The 18,389-nt window shown below is 49.7% G+C and overlaps 1 protein-coding gene across 1 annotated transcript in view; it reads left to right on the top strand.

The window, feature by feature from the left end:
* Window positions 1-18,389, top strand: part of GABBR2 (gamma-aminobutyric acid type B receptor subunit 2) — a 420,626-nt gene that overhangs the window by 382,596 nt on the left and 19,641 nt on the right. Inside the window, exon 14 of the mRNA XM_010357632.2 lies at window positions 13,388-13,498. Coding sequence (XP_010355934.2) covers window positions 13,388-13,498 — 111 coding nt within the window. The remainder of the gene's footprint in view (window positions 1-13,387; window positions 13,499-18,389) is intronic.

The following is an 18,389-nucleotide window of genomic DNA, read 5'->3' as shown; positions in this document are numbered from 1 at the left end:
ACATGGGGAAACCCCATCTCTACTAAAAATATAAAAATCAGCCAGGTGTTGTGGCATGCACCTGTAATCCCAGCTACTCAGGAGGCTGAGGCAGGAGAATTGCTGAAACCCAGGAGGCAGAGGTTGCAGTGAGCCGAGATCACACCACTGCACTCCAGCCTGGGCGACAGAGTGAGACTCTATAAAAAAAAAAAAAAAAGAATTGCTGTCCTAGAGCCAAGGGAGGAGCCCCAGAGGACAGAGCCTGGGCCAGTGGCAAAGGTCTCTGAAGTATGGATTTCAGCTCAAAATAAGGAAGAATGTTCACGTTTAAGTCCAATCTAACCATAAATGAACTGGACTTCCTTAGGAGTTAGTGAGTGTCTCATCACCAGAGGTATGCAAAGAGGCTGGACAGTAGGCCCTTGGCAGAGACTATACCCTAACAAAGAGACATGAGAGAAGACACTTGAGTCTCTTCAAGCCCAAAAGTTGTGTGACCCTATAAACTAGAATAATGTGACCTCAGAAGACTTATATGTGTGTGAGTGTGTGTGTGTGTGTATGTGTGTGAGTGTGTGTGTATGTGTGTGTGTATAAAGTTCACAGGTTCATTTCTATATATTTGTTGCCAAAGGGTATATGAGAGATGAGTTGAGAACAGGTTTATAGTTAGAATGAAATTGGAGCATTCTGAGCATCACTGGTAACTCCGTCATCAGAGTAGGATTGCAGGCAGGCAAGAACCTGGCCCAGAAAAATGAGCTCCACTGCAGAGCACAGAAGGGGGGATGCACACTCTCCCATGGCCTGCTGCTACCCAGAGATCCCCACACACCGCCAGCATGGCCACAGCAGCCATTACAGCATCCTATTTTGGAAGAGTCTTTGCAACATTGCACTTTTGTGGCTCCCAGTACGCTTGCCTCTCTGAATGACAACAGGAAAATGAAATGAGTGTATTGTTCTGGAATGCACCACTGTGGGGTGTGCGTGTGTGTGTGTCAGCTCTGTAGTCTTTTGTCTTACTGTGCTCTTGCTTCATACTAAGAACAGCCCTCAAAGCAGGTGACCCCAGCATTTCTCAGAGGAGAACCTGGGGCTCAGGGTGAGCATGTCACAGTCCTGGAGCCAGACCCTGGTTCAAGTGCAAGACCCATGGCCGTCCGTTACACCAGGGCGCTGTAGTGTGCCCAGGCTGCCTTTAGCCAAGGACACACTGTAAAATCTAAGATGTAGCAGGGAACAGGAGAAGGAACACTTGAAGTTCATCCAGGCAGCAGCCTGCCTTTCTCCGTGTGAGCTGGGAGTCCCAGAATCAGCCAGAGTCCCAGGGAGGAGCATGAACAACAGACAGGGCCCTGAGCCTGGAGTTAAGATGCTTGAGTTTCAGTTGCCCTGAACTCTTGATATGTGACCTTGGGTAAGTTCCAGCCTGCTCCTGGGCTCAGTATTCTCCCATGCAAAATGGGAGTGAGGCTGATGACTAACCTCCTAGAGTGGTTGGGCAGATCTAATGAAACTGAAAACCTTGACATTGAATGCACACACTCAGCTCTAGTAGAGTAAAATAGTTCTGTCCAGGATCCCGCATGCTACAGAGTCCTGATTTAGAGGATCTTCACACTCTAGTTCTGTCACCTCTCCATTCACGCCAAGCTGGGCTTGGACTTGACAGCAGGGAGTCATGACGAACAGCCAACCCGGTTGTGCACTGAGTTCTCAGCAGAGCCCTGTGAGAAGGTGATGAGAGACACAGCCTCTGCATGGCCACACCAGGATTGGAGCTGGACAGCTTGGGCAGGGCCCTCTGGGAGCTCTACTCACTTTGGGGCCACAGATCTGACCCCAAGCCCAAGGCCAGTTACCACCTTCTCCCCCAAAAAGAGGATCCTTGGCCAGAGGAGTCTGGCCTGGGGTAAGGTGCAGCTGGGTGGGGCACTTGAGCAGGCACTCCTAGGCCAGGCAGGAAGTATGGGGAAGAGGGCTGCCCTTGCTGGCTCAGGGCCACGATCAAGTCTAATTTAAGGCAGGGCTTCTCATCCTCTTTCACATCACAGCACCCAATATTCGCACAGCACCCTGGTGACCACAGAGCCTGCTTGTGGCTGGTGGTGCCTGGCCCACCCATGTGCCCCAAGGCGGAGGAGAGCACTATCTTGGGGCCCTTATACCCAGTCCTGCCACATGACCAGGGCACACTGTTGGAAGATCTAGATTTGTGGTTTAAAGGTTTGAAGAGGTGTTAGGCGGACCTAGGTTCAAGTCACAGCTCCGCTCTCCTTCACTCCTGTGTAACCTGGAGTGGGTCACTCAGCCTTATGGAGCCTCGTTTAATGTCCCCTAAAATGGGGTGGTGCTAGCGCTCATGCCTGCGGTGATTGAGTGGGTGAAATGAGACTGTGTATAGCACACTTAGCAGAGAATCTGGCCCACGGTGAACAGTTAGTGAATGTGAGGGGGTCAGAGGAGGTACAGATGACGGGTGGGAGTGACAGCGAAACCGGAAAGAACCCAACACAGGTACCTCCAACACAGGCTAAGTCCTCCTGAAAAAGGCAGGAAGGCGGGTGTTTGGGACGGTAGATGTGGAGGAGCCCCAGAGGCCTGGAAGAATGGATGCAAGCTTCACCGTGCTATGAAGAAGGGTATCCCAGGGCAAGGAAACCCCACAATAAGGGCACCAGGAGGAGAGATGATGGACTGAGTCATGGCTGAGACTGGGGAATGGGGACAAGTCTGGACAGGTATGGAGGGTCAGATCACAGCATTGGGGGTCTGGGATCATGGGGCCTGGACGTCTTCACTGCAGTCTGGGGAGTCACTGAAGGTCTTGGAGCATGGGATTAGCATAGTGCGGATAATTACTTGGAGGCAACATAGAGGAGGAATGGGATGGGGAGAGACAAGAGAGGAGACCAGGTCCTGACCGAAAGCAAGAGCCTGGGGCAGGAGGGAGGGCAGAGGGGAGAGAACTTCACACAGGTGCACTCACCTGTATGTGACAAGCGATTGGATGTTGGAGCCGGGGTGGACATCAAAGAATGAGAAGGGCTGGAGAGACACCAGGTTCTGGTCTTACCTGGGCAGACAGTGGGCTGCTTTCTGAGCTAGCCAACCTGGAGGAACAGCAGGTTTAAGGGAGAAGGTGATGAGTTCAGACTGGGAGAGGCTAGGCAGGAGTAGAGGATGCCCCTGGTGGCTGGAGGCAGGGAGCGGGTAGAGGGCCAGCCCGGAGGGCCTGGAAGCAGAGGACCAAATAGGGTCTCCTGCATCTGGCCACCAGGAGTTCCCTGGAAATGATGGGGGAGCAATTCAGCAGAACTAGGCTAGAGAGCGGTGGGAGGGGAAGATGATGGATGAGAGTGTAGTCTCCTTTTTCAAGAAGCTCACTGAAGGGGAAGAAAGAGGGAACCAAGAGGCTGAGAAGCAGAAAGCAGGGAAGGAGGAGTTTCAGGCCAGTGCTGGGCTACGGCCCTGGGCAGGGGAAGGAGGCAAAAGCACACGAGAGAGAAGGTGATCGAGGAAGCAAGTAAGGACGAGGTGCTTTTCTCTCCCAGTCATTTAGTACTAGGTATAAGCCACACAACTTCTCCAGGTTTAATTGACAGCTCTCAGGATCTTACTGTACCATACTGTGTCTGAGGGACCAGGCTCCTCTTCAGCTCCTTTTGTCTTTCTCTGTCTCCTGTCATCATTCTCCCCATCGTCTGCCTGCTGGGTCAGGGTCCTCGGTGGCCCCCACCCCCCACCTTGGCTCTGCCTGCTGCTAGCAGGTCAGGCTTGTCCCTGGACCACAGGAAGAAAGCAGGGCTCCACTCTCAGGACAGAGGCGGTTCAGCCACTGGTTGCACCCACGTGCACCCCCAGGCAACACCATCCTGCTGATTTCTGCTAGGTTGGGGCACAAGGGGTCCAGGCTGCCCCATCCTGCTGAGGGTGGGGTATAGGCAAGAGCCCAGCAGCCAGGCCTGGAGCTGTCTGCTCCTGTCTGGTGTTGCTACCACGGAATCACTGAATGTAGGCATGGAGGGGACCTCTGAGGGGAAGGGATTTGCTTGCCTGAGATCAGGAAACAGAACTGTCCACTCAATAATGTGGCTTTGACAAAACTCGGGTGACCATGTGAATAGTTTCTTGTCCCACATCAGCTAGGACCTCCTGGGTGTTGAGATCCAGGAAGGATTGTCTTAGACCCCCAGGGCCGAGTCCTGGGGAGGTCCTGAGCCTGCTGCAGACTCCTGCCCTTTCCCAGGCCTTTCCTGTAGGCTCCAGGTCCTATTCCTGGGTCACAGATGCACAGTGGTCCCCTTACCCGTCAAGCAGTTCCTGAATTTTAGAAGAACTTCCTGAAGGTGAGGAGCAGGCACTTTCCACAAGAGGCATGGCTCTCCCTGGGGACATCTCATCCGGCTGCCAAAACAGCTGCTAGTTCCAGGTTCTGTTCTGGGCCTGCATTTCTCCATCTATAAGAAGAGAAACTGGATCAGTTCAGAAGCCCCTTCGTGTTTGGAAATGGGGAGAGAGGAGGGAGATCAGGGCTGTCACAGTGACTAGAGGACATTCATGGCCTTTAGTACCCAGGGTCCAGGGGTTCTGTGCCCCCTGCCCAGCACAGAATAGTCCCTCACAGCAAAGAATCCCCCTCTGCCTCCCCAAAGAAAAGTGGCTGGAAGTGCCCATATTGAGAAACCCTGGTGAGTGATCTTACATGTCCCTTCCAGATCTCTGATATTGAAGAAAAAAAAAAAAGAAAACACCCAAACTTGTAATCATAACATTCTACAAAAAAAAACCTTACCTTGAAATGACAGCTTCTAGCTTTGCTGCCTCAGAGGTGTGAGGCTGCTGCTGTGGAGATAAGCAGTCCAGCCCCTGAGGGATCTGGAAGGTTCCTCCCAGCTCTAGCACTCTGTGGCTCTCTGCAGCAGGAGATAATAACGATGCTTTCCACATCGGGAGCAGGCTTTCCCGTCTCTCCAGCCTGCGAGTCACACTGCACCTCCTTTGATCATCTTGCCAGCCCTGGGAGGTTGTAGATGAGGAGGTTATGGCTCGGAGAGGCTGGGAGACATGTGCAAAGTCACACAGCTGACAAGAGGTGGACTTGGGATCTGAGCCCTGCTCCTTTCCCCTCCCTGCCTAGGCATCCTTGTTGGCATCCCCCATGTCCCCCAAAACAGGCCATGTTGACTCACCTGCCTTCCCAGGAAAGGAAAACCATCTCAAGACTCTGAAATGTAGCCTGGAAAGGCCAAACATACCCCCTAACACGCGTACACACACACACACACACACCCCCCACACCCCACACATACCCAACACACACACACACCCCCAACACACACACTGACACAAACTCACATTTATATGCACACCTACACTCACCCCCAGCAGAAAAACCTACCAATTTTAGGCTGGGCACAGTGGCTTACGCCTGTAATTCCAGCACTTTGGGAGGCCGAAGCGAGTGGATCACGAGGTCAGGAGATCGAGACCATCCTGGCTAACATGGTGAAATCCCGTCTCTACTACAAATGCAAAAAATTAGCCGGTCGTGGCGGCAGTCGCCTGTAGTCCTAGCTACTTGGGAGGCTGAGGCAGGAGAATGGCGTGAACCCAGGAGGCGGAGCTTGCAGTGAGCCGAGATCGTGCCACTGCACTCCAGCCTGGGCGACAGAGCGAGACGCCATCTCAAAAAAAAAAAAAAAAAAATGCCAATTTTTCCACATACTTAAAAAATCAACATTGGAAATGTTTACAAAAAGAAAAGGGGCAGGGATGGTCCAGGGAGAAAGTTCTACATGCCAGCTTCTGGGAGCTGGTCAGAAGATGGAAAGCACCCCCTCCCTCAAAGGAGCACTGGCCGGGCCAGGCCTAGGAACCCGTTCCAGCCACAGCGGTGGCAGGAATAAAAGGTCCAGTCGACCCCAGCTGAGATCCCCGTGATGAGAGGCAAATTGGGTGGCCCTCTTCATGTGCACCCACTGGACTACACCCTCCCTGCCCGGGCTGTCTCCCCGCCCGGCCCTGACCGCCCTGGCCAGCCCTGCACAGGACGCAGAGAAGACATGATTGTCAAGGTCTGGTCCAGGGTCAGAAACATACAGAGGAGCCCTGTCAAGTCTGGCCTTGTGCTAAGTCATCACTCTATCTGTGTCAGAGGTGTGCAGGTGACAAAGAGAATCTGCATTCTTAACCAGACTGCTTCTAAGTTGAGAACCAAATGTTACCCTATTGTTTAAAATCCTTTAAGGCCTTGCTGCCCAAAGGGTGACCCCTGGATCAGCTCCTCACCTGGAACTGCTTAGAAATGCAGCATCCCAGGCCCCAGCCGGGACTGCGCACCTGAATCTGCATTTTAACAAGCTCCCCAGGCTGTTCGTGCTCACGTTATCGAGTGAGAAGCCACGCTGTCCTCTCACTTATCACACTTCAGCCTCTCTCACCACATGAGGGTTCCTAAAATATACTGATGTCTTTGCATTTCAGGTTCTTTTCCCTTACCATGCCCTCTACCATGTGTGTTCTTCCCCTAGCTTTTCACATGGCTGGCATTTCTCATCCGCCAGGTCTCAGACTAAATGTCACCACTGCAGAGTAGCCATCCCAGGCTACTTGATCTGAAACAACTTCCCCCATTAGCACCCCTCCAAGGACCCGTGGTTTCCTTTAGGAATATTTATCATCGCTTGTATTCACAGGTGTACTGTGTGGTTTGTTGAATGCCTGTGATGAACAGCCCCCATTCCACTGGAATGTACCCTCCAAGAAGGCAAGCACCATGTCGGTCTCATTCACCCTGTACCCCCACACCAACATGGTGCATGACACACAGCAGGCATGTGACAAATCCTCATGGAGTCGATTTCAAAGGAATGAATGTAGGACAAATACAGTCATGAAATGTAGGACAGATAGAGTCATCCCCCAATGACTCAGACTCCCATTAACTACACTGTAAATTAACCCATGGGCTCCCTTCACAAATGGGAAACTGAGGTCTAGAAAAGGGCAGGGATTAGCCCAAGATCATCCAGCAAGTCTGTAGCAGGACCAAGCCTTTTGACCTTTCTGGCCTCAACACCTCCACTCATGCTCCAACTCCCTGCCTGTCAGTTTGTGCAGCCGGACAGAGCGGGATATTTGCAGGGGGCACTGACCTACATTGTGAGTAATTGCATTATGCAGAGGGACTCTCGGGCCAGCTGCTCTCCTTTTGCCGCACAGATGGGAGAGGCTTTCCCAGGCAGCTTCTGCGTGCCTCCTGCTGAGCAGCAGCCTGACCAGAAGTCAGGTGTGCGCACTTCCATCTTCTGGCCGTCCCAAACCGGTGTGACCTCACTGCTGGACACGGTGCCCTGCCAGGCAGGAAAGAGCATTTTATCAGCCTGAGTTCAGCTCACAGCACCAAAGCACAGCGTTCACCCTAAAGCTCTGGGGGCTTCAGGGGAAGCCACTATTGAATGTTTAACGATGAAGTTCTTCCTCCCTCAAATAAGCACTTAGCAGTTTGTAGAACTGGTTACACCCACTGTCTCCTCCGATTTGACACAATGATGCATGTGAGAGGAGGGTACATTAGGGAAGGCTCATGGTGAAGGAGGAAGGAGTGCTGCTTTGAGAGTCACACACCCCTAGGTTGAATCTCAGCCCCGAGACTTACTAGCTGGAGATCTTGGGCAAGTTACTTCATCTCTCTGTGCCTCTGTTTCTTCATCTGTGAAATAAGTATAACACCTTGTTGGATTTTTATGACTTAAACAAGATGACAGGTGTAGAGTTCCCAACCCAGCAATGAGCACATTATTGTCACTCATGAGAAGGCAGCTCTTGGTGTCCTTATGGCTGATATTATCAGGTGAAGTCAGCCCCCTCTTTCTGAGGCTGCCTCTCATGAGAACTGTCCTGGTCTTACTGGAATGGGAGAGCCGTGAGGACAGGGCTCTTGTCTATCCAGGTTATAGCTGCATGCCCCATGCCCAGAACAGTATCTGGCAAATGGTAGTGCTTAACAGTTATTCACTGAATGAATGAATGAATGAATGAATGATTTCTTAGGCAATTGCCAAAGACAGCAACAAGTAAGAAAGAAAAATAAAGAAAAAAAGCAGCCAGGCACAGTGGCTTACGCCCATAATCCCAGCACTTTGGGAGGCTGAGGCGGGCGGATCATCTGAGGTCAGGAGTTCGAGACCAGTCTGACCAACATGGAGAAACCCAATCTCTACTAAAAATATAAAAATTAGTTGGGCATGGTGGTGCACGCCTGTAATCCCAGCTATTTGGGAGGCTGAGGCAGGAGAATCGCTTGAACCCAGGAGGTGGAGGTTACAGTGGGCCGAGATCGCACCATTGCACTCCAGCTTTGGGAACAAGAGTGAGACTCTGTCTCAAAAAAAAAAAAAAAAAAAAAAAAAAAACAGTTGAAAATGTTTGCAGGCCAGTTATCCAGAGCAAGAAAAACGTTCTTAGGGCAGTGCAAATGCTGTCCTGCAGAGAAGAGGCCAAAGCCTGGGCTTAGGCCCTGCCCCTGATGTCTGCAGGATCAGCACCCTGTGCTCGCTGGCCCTGGCCTGCATGGACAGTCTACACTGGGAACAGACCAAGAGCAGTGCCCAAGTATAGCCTGAGTCCTTCCCCAGAAGCCCCCAACAGCTGCTCCAAAAGTGGGGGAGTCCTCCATGGTGCTTGGAAATCTGGCCTCGTGTAAGGCCTTTGGGTGCCTTCCAGAGGAGCCCAAGATGCTGCTGACGGCTCCACCGTTTCCAGCCCCGCCGTGCTACGGTAGTTCTGTGTCCCCAGCAGAGGGTAATCCACCACCACCAGGCTGGACCCTTCACATGGCTCTTCGGTGCCCTCTAGTGGTGCTTTGGTGCACGACAATGACAAGCACTGGGGGTTGGGGGGTGGGTAGCCCACCTGGCCCTGCAGGTTGCATGCTCAGGTGCATCTTTCCCCATGTGTGACTGCACAGACCACTGCGAACTCCAGGCCCAGGCAGAATCGGGATGGATTAGACAACACGCACAGCTTGTACAGTCTGCTTTGTGGTTCAGTACGGGAGTCACTTGATTTTCTTCCAGATGCCCATCCCCAGCCTCACGGGAACAGGAACCTCATCACCCCCAAAACTACCCCAACCCCTGCCACTGTGACCTGTGACCTGTGACAGGGAGATGGGGCTGTGTAAGGACAACATTAGTGACCAGAAGATTTTTGCAGTTGATTTCTGGATCAGTGCCTGAGTATGGGGAAGGTGGGTGTGGGAGCAGCTCTGCCACCCCAGGACCACTGACTTCTCTGAACTCTCAGTGGGCCCATTGTGTTTGCTACCCTCCTGCCAGGACTGTGCTTGAAGTCACTGAGATGGGTGCGGACCTGAAAGGCCAAAGATAAGAATTCAGATTTCAGGATTCAGAGAGGTCAGAGCAGTGAAGGTGGGGTTGGGGGAAGGGCAGCAGCGAAGAGAAAGGCAAAGGTAGCCAGACTGGAATGCCAGCAGCACAGGGGGAAAGACTGGGCTAGCAGCAGTTCTGTGAAAACTACCTGATGGGTCTTGGTCAGCCTGAAGGAACATAGGAATCACTGGTGGAAGATCACATAGAAAGCCAAGGAGATCCCGAACAAGAGGTCAGGCTGACTTGCTCAGCACCGCCTGGAGTGCTGAGCTCCATTCTAAGCCTGTAGGAGTGATAAGTCTGTAGAGCAGTGGTAAACTCCAGCAGGTTGACTGGCAAGGAGGCCTTGTGGAGGACGGCACAGTGGTGTGTCCCCTCTCCATAGATCTTCCCTCCTGTGGAAGGTGTGCAGACGCAAAGAGAGAGCTTGGAATTATTCTGAGGAACCCCAGGGGAGAGATGAGCCCCAGTGAGTGCAGGTCCAGGAGGAGAAGGCTGTGGCTCAGTGCAAGCACTGTGCACCACCTCACCAGGAGCAGGAGGGAGGGGCTCCCTCCACTGCAGTGTGTAAGCCAGACAAGCCTTGTCAGTTTCCTGTGACGAGCACTTCATCCCATTGAGCAATGCTGTGTGACACAACTAATTTTCTCCACACCGAGAATCTAAGACTCCATCATAAATTACTGCTGTTCGTTGTAGAAGAAAAGACATGGTCACTGTTAATGGGTTTGCCATTCATGCATAACTGGAATGGGTCCGTGCTACTGCATTCTGATGTCGGTTTGATTGTCACACATTGGAGAAACTCAGATTCTGCCGCTAAGTCAGTTGACCTTGGGACCAAGCCAGTTCTGTCACCTTAATTAAACAATGAAAGGATGTCAGGAAATCCCCATTGCCCTTAATAAAATGCAGCCCGGATCCTAAGTGGGTGGCAGTGGGGGGGAAATCTCTACCCCTGGCCACTCTGACTTTAGTTTATGGAGATCACCTCCCCCAGGGTGTTTCTCACTGCAGAGCCTTCAGGAAACCATATTATCCCCTCTAGCACTCCAGCCCAAGTGTGGACTCAATGCACATGGACCCAAAGAGGTTGAGCTAAGGCTTTCTGTGGCTTGGGACAGCAAAAGGCAAATCAAGTCTGAGAGAACACACAGCAGGATGATCTGGTCAAAAAATGGCCTGAACCTGCAGGTCCCACCCCTCCTAGCTCCTCCTGCTTCCACGTGGGAGCACCATCTTTCCCCCAGCTCACAGAAGCCCAGGTCACTGCCTGCTTCAAAGGCCATGCCTGGAGAGCAAGACCAAAAAAAATAGTTTCCAAACCACACCTAAGATCTGCCTTCTACCCCTGGGTCCCATCAAAGTAACCCTTCTTCCTAGTGATGGATCCTGGGGATGCCCATGCCTTACCCTCAGGAGTGTGGCTTTACCCTGGGCCTCAACAGCACCACTCCATCAGAATATAACATCCTGAACACAGTTATTTGGTGATATACTGTCAGTGGCAAACAGATGGCAAAGGAATCTTCAACTTAGTAAGTTTGTGCTTGACAGTTGTATGGATGTATCAATTCTGCAACTATTTAGTGTCCAATGTAGGACTGAACAAATGAGTAAATATTTTGATGTTGTTCGAAGCCAGGGATTCCACTATGAGAGAAGAGTGATGAAAATATGGAATGAGGAAGGCAAGCAAGAACTCGGCAGTGTTGGATCTTATCTAGACAGACAGACAGGTAGGTAGGTAGGTAGGTAGGTACATACACATACATACATACATACATACATACATACATACATACATACATTTATTTTAAAAAGAGCTTAGAAGTAGTGACAACTTAGGAACAGTGAGACTATCAAGTGCCTACATCTTGGTTTCTAAACAACATTCTCCACTAAAAAGAACAAGGACTCCTTGGAGAAATGGTTGATTGCAAGGCTGGGAGCAAGAAAAGTTCAAGGAGTACTGGAATCATTACACCAAGAAGTAAGAAAGTGCTCAAAAAATTATGGTGATATGTGGAAAAAAACATAGAAGGTAGCATGAAGTTGTTTTCCACTGGCCAAATCTGGAAAAATTTAAGCATCAACATGAATAAGATAGCAAAGGATTATAAGACATTGAATTAAAAAGGAACGTATTAGGCCAGGCACAGTGGCTTACGCCTGTAATCCCAGCAGTTTGGGAGGCCAAGACAGGCGGATCACCTGAGGTCGGCAGCTCAAGAACAGCCTGGGAAACCCCATCTCTAATAAAAATACAAAAATTAGCCAGGCATGGTAACGGGCGCCTGTAATCCCCGCTACTCAGGAGGCTGAGGCTTAAGAATTGCTTGAACCCAGGAAGCAGAGGTTGCGGTGAGTGGAGATCACGACATTGCACTCCAGTCTGGGTGACAGAGACTCTGTCTCAAAAAAAAGGAACAAACCGATATACATAAATAAATGGGAGGAAAGGAAAGCTCTTCTTTGCAGGAGAATGCCAAGTGTTTAAATAGAATGGTAGAATTAGAAAATCACCATTTTGCAGCTACCAAAGTAATAAATGACTCAGGTAAGAATTATCAATGGTTGCTGAAACCACCGAGTGAACGTTTGTGGGAGAACAAGATACTTACACAGTCTCGAAGTAGCTCCCACAGATTATTTATTAATTACAAAGGGGGAAATAGTACCTTTGAAATGGATATCTGACAGACATCATGTCAACCAAGTGATCACAGATAACATCACAAAGTGCCAGCGCGTCCCCCTGATGTGACTCTTACTTATGTAGGATTCCTGCCAAGAATGCATAAAACCTGAATATAAAACATTCGGGCTAACCCAAATTGAGGGACTTCTACAAAATAACTGAACTAGATTTTTCAGAAACAATGACAGGAAAGACCAAAGTAGTCTGAAGAATTGTTTGAGATTAAAGGAAACCAAAGACACGTAAGTGCAATAATGATCCTGGATTGGATCCTGCATTGGAAAAACCACAGTTGCTTTAAAGGACATTATTAAGCCAATTGGCAAAATGTGAAAATGGATAGTATATTAGATAATATACTGTATCAGTGTTAAATTTTCTGAATTTAGTAAGTGTATGTGATTGTGCAAGAGAATCCCTTGTTCTTAGGAAATACATGCTAGGATATTCAGGGGTGAAGGGTCAGGATATCTGCAATTTACTCTCAAATGGTTCAGAAAAAATTAATGTACCGTAGATATTGTTTCATTCCCTGGGTGTCTTTGTCTTGTTGCCACCATCTGGCCAATTATCTCCCAGAGTTTCCCAATTCAAGTTCCTGCCAGAGAGAATGTGCTCAGGAAGGATCCTCTCCATCAACCCTCATTAGGCAGAGCACTTTGTAGGAGGAAACTTCATAGGTATCTGACAAGCCTCTGGATTGGCTGCCTGGGGTCAGGTGCCCGTTCTTTGTCCAGTCAGCTCTGGCCAAGGATGAGTCATGTGGTTCATAACATGGCTGCCATTACTGCTTCAGCAATGGGGCTGTGGGCAAGAGGGTCTCCTCAGAAGGGTTTGGCAGGCCCCAGGTTCGGCCAGGCCAGTATATCCTATATCTCCAGTTGCACAGAGGTAACCCCGGAGATACCTGAAGACCTCCTGACATAACTTTATACCTCATTCTCACCCTCAAGTCTTTCAACAAATATTAGACGTACCTGCATTGGGCCAGGTTTTGTGTTAGATCCTAGGGGCACAGAAGTGACCCAGTTCCTACCCTCAGGAGCTCTAACTCATATTGGAGAGGCATGAATTATGCAGAGAACTGGAGTGCAGAGTTGAATTGCTACCAACAAACCGAAGGCAGTCAATGCTAGTTGAGGCCTGGGCTCCACACCTTAGCAAAACAGAGATGGGGTCCAAATGGCCCACTGAACAGTGGCATTGGCTATGGCTCACAAGAGGGAAAAGGACTCTCAGATAAGGACCCTGTTGCTGGAAGAGTGTCCTGTGCCATCCCTGGAGTCTCTGTTTTCTCTTTGCACAGCCTGACCCAGCAGGACGGGATATCTCCATCCGCCCTCTCCTGGAGCACTGTGAGAACACCCACATGACCATCTGGCTTGGCATCGTCTATGCCTACAAGGGACTTCTCATGGTAGGTGCAGAGCAGGAGATGGAGTTGGGGGGGACACTTCTCTGTTGGGCCTCTGTCTCCCAGGGGCCTCCATCAATGTAAAAATAAACAGAGCCTCCATGACTAAGCAGTTACTCTCTGTGTACTCAGTGCCTGCCACATGCTATCTCAGTTCCTGCAGCAACCCTATGAGATAGGTACAAATAACATCCTTATTTCACTGATGACACTGAGGCTTGGTGTCTTGCCCAAGGTCACCCAGCTGGTAAGTGGCAGAGTCAAGATCTTAACCAGAGAGTAACCCAAAAACTTGTGGCTGTGCCTCACAGCTGTCACTGCACTGCTCCCAGGAAGAGCAGTCTGCTGCCATCCAGTGCATGTTCATTTCCAGCATTTCAGCGGATCCTCTCTTAAGCCCATGGGAGGTGGGCGGGATCATCCCCATTTAATAGATGAGGAGGGTAAACCTCGGAGAGGCTAAATGATTTGCCAAAAGCTACCTAGTAACCTCCAAACTCCAAACCCAGCACTCTTTCCACTTGACTCATCTTTTAAAATCAAAGATCATGCTAGGGCTATGGCTCATGCTTGCAATCCCAGCACTTTGAGAGGCCGAGGTGGGTGGGTCACCTGAAGTCAGGAGTTCGAGACCAGCCTGGCCAGCATGGTGAAACCCCATCTCTACTAAAAATACAAAATTAGCTGGGTATGGTTGTGGGCGCCTGTAATCCCAGTTACTCCGGAGGCTGAGGCAGGAGAATCACTTGAACCCAGGAAGCAGAGGTTGCAGTGAGCCGAGATCAGGCCATTGCACTCCAGCCTGGGCAACAAGAGCGAAATTCCATCTCAAAAAAAAAAAAAAAAAAATCAAAGATTTTTGATTACCACGCTGTGATATGCCAACATTAGGGAGAACTTGAAAGGTCAGCCCCACCGTATTTCAGCCCAGGTTGATCCTTGAATCTTCTCTCCTATATCCTATATAAACCATGCTTCCACTTAAAGCCCTCCAGTGACACGAAGCTGGTCACTGCACCCTCCTCAGATCTTTCCACAGGGAGGTTAAGCCACCCTTCACCCCTGTGTGATCCCACTTAGAGGCCAAAACTGAAGCCTTCTCCAAAAGTCAAATAAACTGGAATCTCTCGTGCTGCTCAAATGCATTCTTACCTGTTGCCGCATCAGAGAAATGTTAGTGATTGATCCTGTGTCCTTTGAGAGGCCATGCCAGAAGGGTGTGTACGAGGACCCTAGGCAAAGATTGGTCCCCACTTCATACCAGTTGACACCCTTTTATGGTTTTCCAGAGAAGTTTTTTGAGCTCCCAGACAAGCAACAGGACCACTGGGCTGTAATCTGAGCACAAGGGAATGACCCTGGGGGTGTCCACAGGAGGTACCCAATATAGAAATAGGAACTTGAGGACTAGCCAAAGTTCCCGGGTTTGGACAAGGACGCATTCATAGTCACCAGAAGCTTGGAAGAGCTGTCAGCAATGGGTGGCACAGACCTGAGGGCAGAACCGTCAGCCCTAAGCAAAGTTGCTGGAAGGCAGACTCCATCTCCATGTAAAGATGGATTCTTATAACAGGGAGCACTGTCCATAGATGCCATGGAGCCCCTAAAAAGGACAAGCTCCCTGTCATGGGAAAGCATTTCGTGTCAATGACCTACACTTCCCCCGGCCCTGGTTGAATAAAGAGAGTGAATCTAGACACTCTCCATGATCCTTCCAGCCTTGATGTTCCTTGATTCTGAGACTCATTCTGTGAAATTAGATTGTGGTGAATCATATTGACATCTTTAAACTGGACTTATTTGTCATGTTTTGATCATTCATTATCTTCTCCCACCTACTTCCAAAGTGGTTGGAGATGAGAGATGACTGTATGTCTTCCCGTGAAGCTAACAGCTTTAGCCAGCTCATGTCAACAAAAGCTATATTTGATAGCGCAAATGCTTTACCATTTAGAATATGCAAGGAACTGTCCCCAGCCTCCTGACCCTGAAGGTTTATGACTAAAATCCCACTGCCACCCCCCTACTCCTTTTCTATTTTAGAGCCACAGAATCTCAAGGCTGGAAGAAGCACACACAGCCCTTTAGGTCCACCCCACTGTCAGATGTTTTGGCCCCAACCCCCAGCCCACCCTGAGCTTCCCCCAAAGCATTCATTCACTAACTGCTTCTATACCTCCAGTGATGGAGTGCTCATCCTCTTCAAAGGAGCCTGTGCCATTCATGGATAATGTGTTAGTTTCCTTTGGCTGTCATAACAAATTACCACAAAACAGTGGCTTACAAAACAAACAAATATATTCTTTCCTAGTTGTGGAGGCCAGAGGTCCAAAATCCAGACAGTTGTGTTCCCTCTGAAGGCTGCAGGGGAGCATCCTTCCTTGCCTCTTCCGGCACCTGATGGTTCCAGGCATGCCTTGGCTTGTGACTGCATGACTCTAGTTTCCACCTCCGTCTCCACGTGGCCTTCTCTTCTTCTCCCCAATGGTCTCCTTTATGTGTCCCTTATAAGAACACTTGTCATTGGATTTGGGGCCCTTCCAGATAATCCAGGATGATCTCATCTCGAGATCCTTCATTATATCTGCAAATACCCTTTTTCCAAATAAGGTCACATTCACGGTTTTCAGGAATTAAGATATGGACCATCTTTTAGGGCCACCATTCAACCCACAGATGGAGTGCTTTTCTAGAAAGTTCTTCCTAATCCTCAGCAGAAATCTTCCTCAGTGTAACTTGTACCCATGAACCCTCAATCTACTATTTGAGGGCCTAAGAACAAGTTACTTTGTGTTTCCTCCTGACACTCTTTAGAGATTTACAGCCAACAACTAGGTCCCCAGGGTAGCCCACATTTATTGTGGAGACCCTCACAGTGGCTTGGTGGCCCATCGGTAGCATAGCTGATAGAAGGGCACACTGACTCTTGGTCAGAGAGCCCCAGTCCTGATGCCCATCCAGCCCTGATATTCACGCTGTGGGACCCCAAGCAGGTCACCTCTCCTGGCCAAGCCTCTGCTTCTTCCTTTGCAAGATGGCACAGCTACCATGGGATCACAGTGGGTCATGGGTAAAGGAACCAATACAGAACAGGCTTTCAATGGCTGTTGGTTTTCTTCTCTCACTCAGTATCTGGTTCCTGGGCTCCTGGTTCCCTATTTTATTTTATTTTATTTTATTTTATTTTATTTTTTTGAGACAGAGTCTCACTCACTCTGTCACCCAGGCTAGATGGAGTGCAGTGGCACAATCTCTGCTCACTGCAACTTCTGCCTCCCGGGTTCAAGCAATTCTCCGGCCTCAGCCTCCCAAGTAGCTGAAATTACAGGCATGCACCACCGCTCCCAGCTAATTTTTATATTTTTAGTAGTATTGGAGTTTCACCACCTTGCCCAGGCTGGTCTCAAACTCGTGACCTCAGGTAATCCACCCATCTTGGCCTCCCAAAGTACTGGGATTACAGGTGTGAGCCACTGTGCCTGGCCTGGTTCCCCGTTTTAAAAGGAATTTTTAAAAAGGAATAAATCAGGCTGTGAGATAACACATTTAGAGAAAGGATAAAGGACAAGGGAGAGGAAAACAATCATGATTGTATAAAATAAGATCAATTACAAATAGCTTTGAACTTACCTTGGTGCAGACCATTTCAGTCTACAGAGTGCTTTGACATCCATCCTCCCATTTCATCCACACAGAAACCCTGTGACATTGATATTATTATTATTATTCCCCCCAGTCCACAGACGTTGAAAGTGAGGTCCTGAGAGGTGACTGACTTGCCCAGGTCACCCAGCCAACAGATGGCAGAGCAGTTTCCATATCCCCCAGCCTTGTGTCCAGCCCCGCTTCTACCACACAGCACTATGCGGCCATCAAATCTCTAAACACAGGTCCTCGGTGTGATGTTAAATGATTCATGCAGCTGTCAGATGCCTGAAGCTGTCCTGCTGAAGCCACATGGAAGAGGGGCCTTTGTGAGAAGGCCTCTTGGAGGGCTGCACTAAAGCAGAGGTTCCTGTACCAGTCAGCCATCTTGGCTCTTCCTCCTGCCCGCCACACCACCATTCTGCCCTACACCCACCTGCACTGTCCCTGCAGCCCGCCCTCCCCTTAGACCACCCATAAGGGTTAAACCCTCGACACCTTGCTTCAGATCATAGCGGGCCTCTACCCTGTCCACTTCTGTCGAGACATCTATTGGTTATGAGTAGAGCTGCAAATCACAGAAAAACCCAAAATAATAATGGTTGAAGAGACAGGAAATGTTCCTCTCAGGTAAACCTAGTCCAGAGTTAAGCAATCTAGGGCTGGGGTAAGGCTCCCAGAATCTCAGCTCTTTGCATCTTGCAGCCCCCACATCATCATTACACAGGTTCCACATCATAGCCTTGTGATCTAAAACAGATGCTGAAGCTCCACCCATCACATTCCACGCCAGCTGTTAGGAAGGAGGAAAAGCAACACCTCTTCCCTTTAAAGACACTTCCCAGAACATGTGCACACCACTTCTATTTACAGGCATTGTCCAGAAGCTAGTAACACACCACGCCTAGCCTCTAGGGCAGCTGGAAAATGTAGTCTCTGTTCTGGGTGTCTATGTGCACTTGAGGACAATAGAAGTCTCAGACACAAGGGATCTGCTTAGTTTAATAGAAAAAAGACTGGAGTGAATTTCTAAAAACACAGCCCATTTTTGCTACCATATTGCTGTGTGGCCTTGGGCAGACCTCTTCACCCCTTCTGGGCCTTAGTATTCCCTAGAGAGTGAGGAAGAAGGTTGAGATCTTATCTGAAGTTGCCTTCCACTGTGGCCTCGGGCAGGTCTATGCATGAACCAGTCATAGGGGTGCAGGAGAACTGGAGAGCTGTCACATCCCCAGTCTGCATTTGCTTG

The sequence above is a fragment of the Rhinopithecus roxellana genome, chromosome 16 (assembly GCF_007565055.1).
Source record: "Rhinopithecus roxellana isolate Shanxi Qingling chromosome 16, ASM756505v1, whole genome shotgun sequence".
Lineage (NCBI taxonomy): Eukaryota > Metazoa > Chordata > Mammalia > Primates > Cercopithecidae > Rhinopithecus > Rhinopithecus roxellana.
This window is presented reverse-complemented; position numbering and strand designations above follow the sequence as displayed.